Raw genomic sequence first — 12,390 nt, 5'->3', positions numbered from 1 at the left:
GTTTTGAAAGTTTCAAGTTGGTCCCTTATGTTTATTTTAGTTTTCAAGTTGGTCCCTTATGTTTATTTTAGTTTTTCAAGTCGGTCCAAAACATAAGGGACCAACTTGAAAACTAAAATAAACATAAGGGACCAACTTGAAAACTAAAATAAACATAAGGGACCAACTTGAAAACTAAAATAAACATAAGGGACTAACTTGAAACTTTCAAAACGTAAGGGACCAACTTGAAAACTAAAATAAACGTATGAGACCAACTTGAAACTTTCAAAACATAAGGGACCAACTTGAAAACTAAAATAAACAAAAGGGACCAAACATGCAATTAAGCCTTTTTAAAATGATAATCATGCAAATATTTTAAGACAACTATCTCATACTCTAATTGTGTTCTTACTCTCTCTCTATTGTTTTTGTCTCAAAAGAAGAGGAAAATTGAATGTTGTCCTAAAAGTTGTTACAAGATAGTTGAACAAATATCACTACTCTTCTAAAATAAGAATCATAAAGGCTAAAAAAAATGTAAGCAAAATACATTCATCCATATATATATTTATTTAACTCAACATATTGATCAATAAATATGACATGGTCGTACATGGAATTTTCAGTCCGAATATAATGCAGCATTGCTCAGCTTAGAAAACATCCAAATGAAATTTAATGATTGTGTACCAAAAAATAACAAAATGTACGCAGATGTTTTCTGCGCACATTCATAAATTTATTGACAACAAGAAGGATATATAAGATTTTGACTTAATTATACATTTTTTAGTCGTACAAGAAGAATCGATATGATGCATAAAAAACAGTCTACAGTCTCATTTTGAACGGAACTTACTGCTCACTGATTCGTAGCTTGGAACGTATAAAACTGCAAAGCATAAAGAGACAATGTTACAACACAAGACATAAAAAAATCATAGTTTTTCTTTAAAAATAAATAAATCAAATTACCATCTCCATATGATGCCATTGTGAGAGGTGACGAAATGAGTTTTTGAGAAATTGAAGCAATGTCCTTCAAAGTTACTTCGTCCACTGCTTTCAAAAAATCTTCCACAGGTTTCCTGAGTAAGGACAATTTTTGGTTACAAACAATAAAACTTTTCAAGCATATGCAACAATTGAAATTTATACAAAAATTAATAGCTTCCAAGTACTTTTTGAAATGACATTTAGAAGCAGTACCTTTCACCATATGTCAAAACTTGTCTTCCTATATCTTCTGAAACAACCATCTGAAAACACATCAAGTACCGTACGAATCAGATAGTAATAAATAAAAAGAAGTATCAAAACAACAACAACAACAACAACAACAACAATAATAATAATGAAAGCTCGATAAGAAAAGAAAATAGAGTTTAAATGAAAAACAAATTTTTCGCAGTAATAGTTTCCAAGTAAACATTCATTTGAGATGGATTTACATACTCTGGATTCCAAATTCATCAAAATGGCAGATTTCGTAGCTTGTTTGGCACGATCTAGTTGTACCTGATCAACTGCAAACGAAAGCCAAAAGACTTAATGTGACTGGAAGGCTACCAATTTAAACGTGATAATCAAGACGAAAAATACTAGTCAACGACTATAACAATGTACCTTGTCCAGAAGTGGCAACTGTGAGAATCTCATTAGCTGCAATATCAATGGCTTTTGACACAAAATCTGAACCCTAATATATAAATGAGAATAAGGTCATTGATGATAAAAAGTTAATAAATGCTAATAAAAGACTCTGCAGACGGTGATTATCTAGAGAATAGATCGCAGACATCAGATGGATATACAAGCTCAATGGTTTCAGACAATTTCACCATGAAATAAAAAAACAATCATGTTTGTTACACTGATCAAAGGGAAGAGTCCCTTAATTGCCCTAACTAAACATAGCAGTTAGTTTGTTAGTTACAGATATGATGGAAGGTTTCCACTAAAAGAATATTAGTTGAAATCTATTGTCTAATATGTTCGGTTTAATACATACAGAAAGGATCAAATTTTGGACAAGAAAAAACTTCGGTGACAGGATAAAAATATAAGGTAAAAAATAAATAGTGTTAATTTTCACATGGTTATTAATAACTTATGTTGAAAAGATTCTCGTTCATGTACAGAAAAGGTCCCTCAAATTCCAACGGAGACTTTCTACCTTCCCACTTTTTTTTTTTTTATCAAGTAGCTTAGTGGCTAGAAATTCACCTCTTAAAGGTGAATAAATGGAGTGTACGGGGTTCAAACCCCGGCACATGCATATTACAATGCATTGTCCCTACCAATTGAGATAAACTCACGGGGACCACCTTCCCACGTTTTACCTACTAAAAAAAGTGCACACACTATATTTTTTCAATTGGTCATATCAGGCTATGCAAAGATTTATGCATAGCATTTTCATTTGTCACATAACTTGTGTGCATAGTTTCTATTATATTTTTGGCTTAACTTAATTGTATTTTTAGTCCCTCAAATTTTTAATTGTTACAACAATCCCTTCTGTTGAAATTTGGGGCCTAACTCATCCTTACAAAACCGGCTTGTAAGGTGAGGATTGCCTCCTCTTTATATTCTCTTCTCAAGAGTCTTATCTATCCGATGTGGGACTTGGGTTTTTCCCAATACACCCCCCCTCAGCACTCTTTGGGCTTGGTGCGTGAATAGGTTTAGGCAGCTCTGATACCATGTTGAAATTTGGGGCCTAACTCATCCTTACAAAACCGGCTTGTAAGGTGAGGATTGCCTCCTCTTTATATACTCTTCTCAAGAGTCTTATCTATCCGATGTGGGACTTGGGTTTTTCCCAATACCTTCATCATTCTCCATTTATTCATCTCTCAAATTCTCACAATTACTCATAGTTCCACAAATTTGATTGATTAAATTGTTTTGAACATTTTACTCAAAACCCACCAATTAAAATTTCTTTAAACCCTAATCTCACATCCTAATTTTTTTCAAGTTTTATCAAATTTGCAAATAATGTTTTGTACTTTTAATCTTTTAAAACTATTTCATATCTCAAATCTATTACCAAGACCCAGATGTTTAAATGAAAAATAAGATAAGACGTGAAAGAAAAACAAGAAAAATCAAGGCTTAGTTTTCAGTCAGTAGTGCTCTTGGGACCAAAACCAAAGTGCCAAAATCACACATAATCAAAATCAAAGGGACCAAAAGAGTAAAAAATAAGCCATTATATTTTTTGTCATGTTAACAAGTGCTCTAGGATCACCGATTTAGAAGTATAAAAACATCAATTTTTATTGAAAGGTATGTCATTGAATGTAATTGTAACCTTAAATGCTACACTTTTCAATGAAAAATTCCAATTTTGATTTATTTGCCTGTATTTCTTAATTATCATTTTACCTCTTGTGTAAAATAGGGTAAGGCTGTGTACAATACACCAAATGGTGGGACCCCTTCCCGGACCCTGCATATGCAGGAGCTCTAGTGCACCGGGTTGCCCTTTTATTTCTTAATTATCATTTTCCTTTAAATATTAGTGATACATGCAAAAATAAAATAATTCCAACCAAGGCAAAGAAAGCAGCATTACATGCGACAAATGTCAATAGAATAATTGTAACAATGAATAAACACAGATTTGTGACAGTATTCATAGAAGGATCACAAGCTGTTGTGATCAATTGAACAACACTTAAAACACAAAACTAATTAAATATCAATTAAAAACAGACAAATAACCATTTCTTCCATACTTCATTATAAATATTTCAGTAATATCTCTGATAAAATAGCACCAGAACAGATGTCCCTATTTACTTTTTTAGGCAAAAAAGATGACTTGATCTACGTCTACGAAAAACAGAGTCCCTCAAGTTTCATATGAGAGCGGATAACCTGAACAGCTTGGGTCCAGCTCCTATACACTATATAATTGTAACAAAAATATGAATAATTGTATATATTTATCTTAGTGATTTACAGTATGTCTTAATCTAAATAAATGAACCACGGATAATAAGCTGAAGACAACACAAATATGTACAAGCATTACCATAAACCTACCAAAGCCAACATACACACTAAGGCATCAATATTTGTTAATCATCAATACTTGTGATTTGAGGGAACTTGAATTTTAAGCGATTGATGAATTATCTAAGGACTCCTAGACACATTGAAGTCAGGGTTATGGTCTGCTTTAAGGGTTTACTTAAAGTTTCCTTATTCCTTAGTTACATTACCTATAAACATTGGCCAACATAAAAATTCCAATATCTCCAATATGGGTAAGATTCAAAGGGACTTACTGTTGTGACTTGGATACCAAAAATGCCGGTATTATTGTAAATATTGTTGAATGCCGATATCGAATGAACTTGTGGATACTCGTTCAGAACACGAAGATCTGCAAGTAATAAAAACAAGGATGTTAAGGTGACAATTTTTACAAAATAATACATATTTTATATTTCTTAGGGGGCAATATGATTCTTAGTTGCAAAAGTTCTATGTAAAATCCAAACCGTCACAAATAATATGGAGTCATATACGGGACTTTTATATGTAACTGACTAACTAGGCTCAAGTAGCTTAATTTTTTTTTTTAAAAATGGCATTAGTAGTTTAAATCTATGCTCGAAGCTTCAACTAAAGAGCCAGAAAAGACTGAATACATTAAGATAACTTACACAGCCGCGAATACATCCCTTTACCAGGCCCACCAGCTGAGAATGATCCACCGCCTCCCAATAGCATCTGAATTATGTAAGATAATAAAGTCAAATGCTGACTTAATAGAAACTATAATAAATATAAACATATTTTAGGAGCTAACTGAACAGTCCATTCTTGAACCTATTTCAAGCCACCATACAAAATGGAAAAGAAGACAAATAAAAGATAATCAAGACCTGAAGAACGGTCAAAACCATAGCATCCTTCAAGTTATGCCAGCCGCCAGGAAGTTCAAATGCCAGAGCAAAATGGGTCCTCTGGCAATTAAAGGAATGTTAGACTTGACAAATGCTGGAGCCCTAACTGAAAAAATAGAGATATAAACAGAAATACAAAGAAAAATATATTTTTCTAATGCATACCCCTGTTTCACTTTGACAACGATAATCACCACCTGTGTATACTGATTTTGGCTCTTCAGGACGTGGAACACTGGGTAAATCGGACAAAAGAGGTTCGGCAATGGATAACAATTCCTCATGCTCAACACCAGAAGCTGCAAGTACTATTCGAGGTGCAGTATAATTTTCCTGATATTTTACAAAATTAGATGTCTCATTATGAAGTTATTAAAGAACAGTTAAAAAATAGATTTTTGAGAGAGAACTAAAACTATATTATACATAAACATCAACTTTGTGTCATTGACGACTTACAGCAACAAATTCTTCGAGAAGTGTGCCATTTAGTCTATTTACTGCTGATTCTGAAGCTAAAAGAGGATTAGCCAAGGCACCAGAAAAACCAGCAGAATGAATTGCCTCCAATAGCAAGTCTTGAGGGTTTTTGGAAGCTTCACCAATCTCAGCCTTCACTTTCAGAAGCTACATAAAATTGTGGTATTAATAACAGCAGAAAAATCAAAAGGTCGTGACAAATGTTAAGCATCAGGAAGGTGCAGAGTCACTATAAATCTGTCAACCTTTTATACAACACCACCCATATGAACCATGCTTGCTTACTAACATATTCTAATAAACTAATATTGACAGCAGCTTTCCATCGTTATATAAAGCAATTAAAATTAAATATATAAATCCGATAAAGTTATAGAGTATCTAAGTTGATTGACTTATTACATACAGCTTTTTTTTCAACGCAAAATAGTATGTTGATTATAACATATAAATTCAATCACAATATATGTTTAAACCAGTAGAACTAGCTCCAGGTACCGTGGTTCAATAAGGCAAGCCAAAGAATAACTATCACCATTTAAAGTTTAAACCACGGTACATGAGGCGCCCATCTATGGGGTAATCAAACTAAAGGGTAATTTGAGACAGGAGATATATATTTGAAGACCAAATAAAACCCAACAACACCATCACATAAACACACAAATAGGAATTGTGACTTTTTGATGTAGTATGACAGTAGTCAGGAGGCTATATAAAACAGCTGGACCAATTAAGCAAGAAAACACCGGGACAAAATATGGCTGACAAAGGCAGTTTCATCTCGACTGAAACACACTGCTAAACATCACTTATTTATAAAAAAAGATAGCATAAAAGCTCACTAGTTTTTCAGTTATAATTATTTTATCGCTTTAATTCAACTTTCCAGTCCCCATTAGGTTTTACTATCACACATGCATTCATGTAGATTCTTTTGGGGCCTCCTATAGCTACGTTTCATTTATGTTCATGCTAACTAAAACTAAAGTCTCTATCAATTTTCTAATATATCTCTTAGAATCATGGAAGATTACTTTCTGCTTTTAATATTTTCTCATGACAAACTTCCAATGTTGCATTCAACTCTTATCTATGTGATGATTACTAATTAAACAATTTTTCCTTAAAGCAATGGGTTTGGCCTACTGTCTTTTGGCATTTTGGGGTCGACACCTCAAGACGACTTACACTTTCCAGTTCCAACAGCAATACTCTGAGTTGTGCACTAAACAATCAGTAAAAACATTCTAGATGTCCTCATAAAGATTCATGAAAGGTACCTGCTCATTGACCTCCCAATCAAGAAACGCAGGGTTCCTCACAATATCAACAAGCAACTCCACCATTTCAGGAACATAGGTCTTCAAAGCATCAAAAGTGTAACCCATTTGCTCTCTAGAAGCTGAGGCCTGCACATTGCCACCAATTGCCTCCACCTCCCGAACCACACGAAAATGACTCCTGTTTACAGTGGTCTTGAAGGCCATCCGTTCGAGCAAATGTGTAGCCCCAAAAGTTAATGGGGTCTCATAGATTGAACCACAGTCTACATATAGACCTATTGAAGCAGCAGGAGACTGAATAGCAATAATAATGTGTGTCAATACTTTTAAACTAATTAGAAACTAAAAGTGACAATCTGTTTTGGACAAATATATTTGACAAATGCGACAGTGATCGTGGAACAGAAAGAGTAATACATAATGACCAACAGTTAATTCATACCGGTGATGTTTCAGAGGCGACTTTAACTCCATTTGGGAGCGTAGTAATAACGGTTTTCCCAGGCGCTACATGATCAGGCAATGGAGCGGGAAGTGTAACACCAGGAAGTGGGAAATCTAGAGGTGGGACAGAAGAAGTGGATGATCCGGTGAGCCATCCAAATAAACCACCTAAAGCAGACGAGGATTGTTTCGAGGCAACAGAACTTGAACTTGCAAATCTGGTAGTGGCAGGTACCCTATTGCACGAACGAGCCTAAACTCATTGATTAACCACAATAAAAAACTATTAGACAATTTTTTTTTTTGAAGCAACTATTAGACAATTAACCTTATGATAAATTTTAAATCTAAAAACGAAATTAAATCAATATTCCATGCTAATCAAATGATATCGAATGCATAAACGAGCTAGATTGAATCCTATATAGCAGTAATCAGCAAAAATGATTCATGAATTTGTATATAGGGATAACTGAATTAAAAAAAAATAGAAAATATTTGGGGAGGATGAGATCTAAGTATTTGAAATTGAAAAGTACTAACCCTGAAAGCTCTAAGGCGTGAAGAAACGTTCCTGTACATGGTGAATGAATCGAACGAGAGAGAGGAGAGTAAGCAGAGTTTGATTCGTTTTAGGGCGGAGAAGAAGTAAGAATAATCGCACTCTTCTACCTATTAGACTGTTAACCTTTTTTGTAAAACAGATATGGACTAATACATACACACATCGTCATGATTTGATTTATACACCTCCTTGTTATTACAAAAACACCCACCATATTTTAAGAGTAATGATATTTGTACAACAATTTGATGACAATTTTGTGACAACCTTCATTTTCTTTTTTCTTATTGGTCAAAAACAATAGAGGACAAGGAAGAGAGAGTGAGAACATAATGTGAGTATGAAAGAGAGAATTTTCTAAAAGTTGTCACATAATGGTTGTACAAATATCATTTCTCATGTTTTAAAACAATATTGTTAGTGCAGATATGTCAATGGGGAGTGGGGAGTGTTGGGGGGGGGGGGGGGGAGGGGGGGGTACTATATACTCGTCTTTTACCTGTGGTTTGGAAAATACATGTATTTGGACCTTGATATGAATAACAACTTTAATAATTGTGCTTATATTCGATGGGCACCTAAGTATCGTTCACATTATCCACACTTTAACTAACATAAATTAATCAATAATCCACATTTTAAAAATAGAGATTGTTTTTTTTATCAATGGGAAAAAAATTACAAGACGGAAAAGAAAAATAGGGTTTAATAAAAGATACTCTTATTGTATCTGTTAAGCAGATATTAGCCAATAAAAGGGGGCAAAAATCAAAAACTATAATCTCATTATCAAGATAAACTCTAATTTTAGTCAACCAGTTGGCACAAGATGTTACTTTATCAATCCCCTCACAGAGGTTGTAGTTTTCTACAATTTTAACGTTTCTGCTGCTCCCTCTTCCATGTTCCTTCTTCTTCAACTTATTATGGGTTTTCTTTGTGGTTGGAGTTCCGAACTGTAGAGATTTTTCATTTTATTCTGCGTTTTCTTTACCAACATTGTTTCAACTGTCTCACGATTTTCGTTAGAGGTTGCATGCCTTGTTATCCCATTTTCAATGTAGATTGTTGCTCACCTGAATAATGGATTCACCTTCAATGGAGGCTCGTGATCCTTATTGTCCTTGATTACCTCTTCATCCTAAGCATGTTGCATATTCCTCGATCTGCCCTAACAACCACGCCTCAACATCCTCATCGCAACCACAATAAAAGAAAACCATTGTGCAAACATTGACAAAGATTTGTAACTTTTCGTTAAGTTGGCTACCTAGGCCTTGTGTTAAGGGAAAGACATAACTATCGACATACCGAAAAGGAATACCTGGTTGGATTAGAAAGTTTCAAAAATAACTATATGGTCATGCGATCCCCAAGAATGGTGGTCCTTCTTTGAAGACGGATGCTTTGCAAACCATGTTGCATAACCTTTGGAAGTCAAACGAAACGTGGGGAATGATTTCTCTTGGCAATGGATTTTATGAATTCACTTTATCCTCTTTGGAGGATGTTCGAAGTGTTTTCAAGTCTCAAGGGAATTACAATCTAGGGTTTTCAAGGTTGTTTCAATGGAAACCTGACTTTAAACCCATTAAGAAGAAACAGACCACAACTTAAACTTGGGTTCGGATTCTAGGCTTATCGTAGAAATATTGGATACCCAAGATAATATTTGTCATAGTCATCGTTCTAGGTACTCCTTTATGCATGGATTCATCCACTAATAAGTCAATGTTTGATTGTTGTTTTGGGCATTATGTAAGAATCATCATCCTTCCTCAAGATTTGATTAATAAAAGTGTAAGTGGTTTGAATTTGATTAGTGCAAAACCAAATTAACCACTTGTTGTTGTTGAAAGCAACATCGTTTCTTTATAAATGTCTATTGGTTAAATGAATAAAAATCTTTATGTGTCTAATATATATGATGCTTTCTAAAAGAAACTATGACACTTAGGGTCCGTTTGATGGTCAGGATAGGGAGATAGCATATGATACATTAATCATATCCTGCTTAAATCTCATGTTTGATGCACCAAAGGGATATAATAAAATAAACCACTTTCCTATCTTATCCTGACTTTCCTTTGTAATTTCTATCTTGAGTATAGGCTGGGTTAGAAATTATCCTGATGGGATTAGAATATCATTTTTTATTTATTATCTTGATATTCTGCCATTTTTAAAATATTGTCATTTTTAAAATAATGATAGCATATATTTTCTATTATAATTAATAACATGTCATTTTTACAATATTTAATTAATGATGAGAGCAATTTTTTCATTTAATTATAATGACATCATGTTTGTTATCATATGCGTATCAAACACATGATAGGATTAATGTTTATCATGTCCTTTTCATATCCTATCTCTATCCAGTTTTATATCATATTTTGCTTCTATCTTATCCTAACCATCAAACGGACCCTAAATAAGAGTTAGATAAGTTTTTTATTCTTAAAACTATAGATATTTTTTATTTCAGCCCCTATAAACAAAAGGGAAATGGGATGTTTTCACCCGCACAATTTTTTTCTCCCTTTTTTGGTCTGCAGTGAACATAATTTGGTAAAAGGAAAAATTACACAAATCATCATATAACACTTTCCTCATTTATCTTTTTCTTATCATGTTGAATTTACAAAATCTCACATATTCACGTATTCCCAATTCCTATCATTTCGCACCTGCATCACTAATACGTATTCAGGTTCACAGTTATAAAGTAATGAAGGTTGAGTTATATATGCATCAAAAATTTCAATTTAGTCACATTGGATACGAACAAAGTTTAAATAGTTACAAAGAATTTGATTTATTTCATCACGTATTACATAAAATAGACACCAAAAAAATATAGAGGAAGATAGTAAATCAAAGAATCATAATAACTTAAAACAACGACAAACAAATACATTTGACAGAACTGTTGTAAAATAAGATGGCTATTATATGTTCTTCATCATCTCTCAGAACCTTGAACGCCTACACTCAGCAGGAATACCTTGTGGAAATCGCTTAAGATCATTGCAGTAATTATATATCATGAAATACTTCTGAACCCATCTCAATCTTCTTCTACCATAAGCATCAAGCTCGTTGCTCTGCAATGCAGAATCAGAGAATGAAGTGGAAGAGACAGATGAGAGTTCAGTAGCTTTGAAATTGCGGTAGTAAGCTCTAAATGGTGCTTTGGACCAATCAGTTTTCACCAAACCACCTCTGGTAGCCCAATCATCGGCGTTCCAGAGACTTGAATATATTCTCATTGGTTGGTTCTTTGGGAAAGGAATACCAATAGATTCAGCATTCTTGAAGATCCTTATTGGGATGTTGTCAACCAAGAATCTGTATTTATATATCAACATGTTAATTCAGTTAGAAGTGTTTTGTGTTATAAGCACTTAACTAAGTTGTTTATTCGAACATGAATATATTAGTTTTAATTTGATTACTTACATAATATGTTGGGGCTTCCAAATGATAGAGTAAGTGTGGAAGTTCTTGGTGGGATCAAACCAGAGGTAGAATTGTTGTTCTCTGTTTCCTTTGCCTTGAGAAAACACGTTTGTGTGGAGAATGTAAGGATCACCGCTAACGTTTCCCAAGAACTCAAAATCAATTTCATCGTGAGTTGGCCCTTGTGATGACAACTGCACCATAAGGAAAATGCTCGTAAAACCTTTTGATGTCATGAAAAAGCTATGTATGTTGATTAAAGTTGCTTTTGAAAAAGAAAGAATCAATGTGTATGAGTTTGAATGAATGAGATGGAAAAAAGGTACGTACATAGTAAGCAGTGACGGTTCCAGCAGAGTTTCCAGCAACCAATTTGAGTTGCATATCAATTCTACCGAATAAGTACTCTTTCTTGGACTGGAAGCCAGAGCCGGAGACTTTGTCGAGAGAAAGTGAAAGAAGCTGACCACCGTTGAATATCTTAGCACGGTGATCACCCCATGTTAGATCAAAATCTTGGTAGAAATTTGCAGAGCATGTAGCTATCAAGGAACTAACTATCATAGCTCCAATCAGCATATTGTTCATGCGAATACAAGAAGACGCCATTAATAATTAATTGAACACAGAAATGTGCGTGAGTGATAAATGTTGATGTAATTGTTGCTATGTGAAGGATGTGTTAGAATCAGAAAAGAGGGTTTATATATATATATGTGTGTGTGTGACATAGGGTACGTTAGGGAAATTGGAATGGGAATGTAATGTAGGGTGGTGAGACGCGTGAATGGAGTACTCCTAAAAGCTGGTGCCAACTTTGCAAGCTGGAACCTTTTGTTTGGTCTTGTTTTTTCAATTATGCTTATACCTTCCTTTTTATTTTAAACCAATAATTATGCCTATGTACTCATGGTTTGGGTTTAAGCACAGAACTAACGTTATGAATTTGAACTAATCAATCATGATCACAGCGTCCTAATTATGAAACATATCGGTAGGTCCCGTTTTAGTATGTCTTGGAGCAAAAAGTAGGTGGTTGATGCCAACAGGATGTGAATGTGATGAAGGAACCGATCTACGGATTTTGAGGAATAATTATATGATGATCACAATCATTTGGATATACTCACACAAAAATTATACTCCTCTCCCGTCCTATTTATAAGAAACATTTGACTTTTTTGATTCATTGCATAAATAATGTATTTTGTCTATATTCTAGACAAGATACATTAATTAC

The 12,390-nt window shown here is 33.9% G+C and overlaps 2 protein-coding genes across 2 annotated transcripts; both read right to left on the bottom strand.

Annotated features, from left to right (window-relative positions):
• Positions 1-523: 523 nt before the first annotated feature.
• LOC146934463 (mitochondrial-processing peptidase subunit alpha-like) lies at positions 524-7,770 on the bottom strand. Its single transcript, XM_085706360.1, has 13 exons — positions 7,664-7,770; positions 7,119-7,373; positions 6,674-6,970; positions 5,370-5,537; positions 5,076-5,243; positions 4,890-4,970; positions 4,668-4,734; positions 4,287-4,384; positions 1,612-1,684; positions 1,441-1,511; positions 1,195-1,244; positions 961-1,073; positions 524-877 (listed from the first exon to the last, which is right to left on the bottom strand). The coding sequence occupies exons 1-13, from the start codon at positions 7,700-7,702 to the stop codon at positions 825-827; spliced, it is 1,533 nt and encodes a 510-aa protein (XP_085562486.1). The 5' UTR covers positions 7,703-7,770; the 3' UTR covers positions 524-824.
• A 2,711-nt stretch (positions 7,771-10,481) lies between these two features.
• LOC146934462 (xyloglucan endotransglucosylase/hydrolase 2-like) lies at positions 10,482-11,829 on the bottom strand. Its single transcript, XM_085706358.1, has 3 exons — positions 11,481-11,829; positions 11,151-11,344; positions 10,482-11,039 (listed from the first exon to the last, which is right to left on the bottom strand). The coding sequence occupies exons 1-3, from the start codon at positions 11,757-11,759 to the stop codon at positions 10,661-10,663; spliced, it is 852 nt and encodes a 283-aa protein (XP_085562484.1). The 5' UTR covers positions 11,760-11,829; the 3' UTR covers positions 10,482-10,660.
• Between the last annotated feature and the right edge of the window lie 561 nt (positions 11,830-12,390).

The sequence above is a fragment of the Medicago sativa genome, chromosome 4, assembly GCF_051527215.1.
Source record: "Medicago sativa cultivar Bolivia chromosome 4, Bolivia_mono, whole genome shotgun sequence".
NCBI classification, from domain to species: domain Eukaryota; kingdom Viridiplantae; phylum Streptophyta; class Magnoliopsida; order Fabales; family Fabaceae; genus Medicago; species Medicago sativa.
This window is presented reverse-complemented; position numbering and strand designations above follow the sequence as displayed.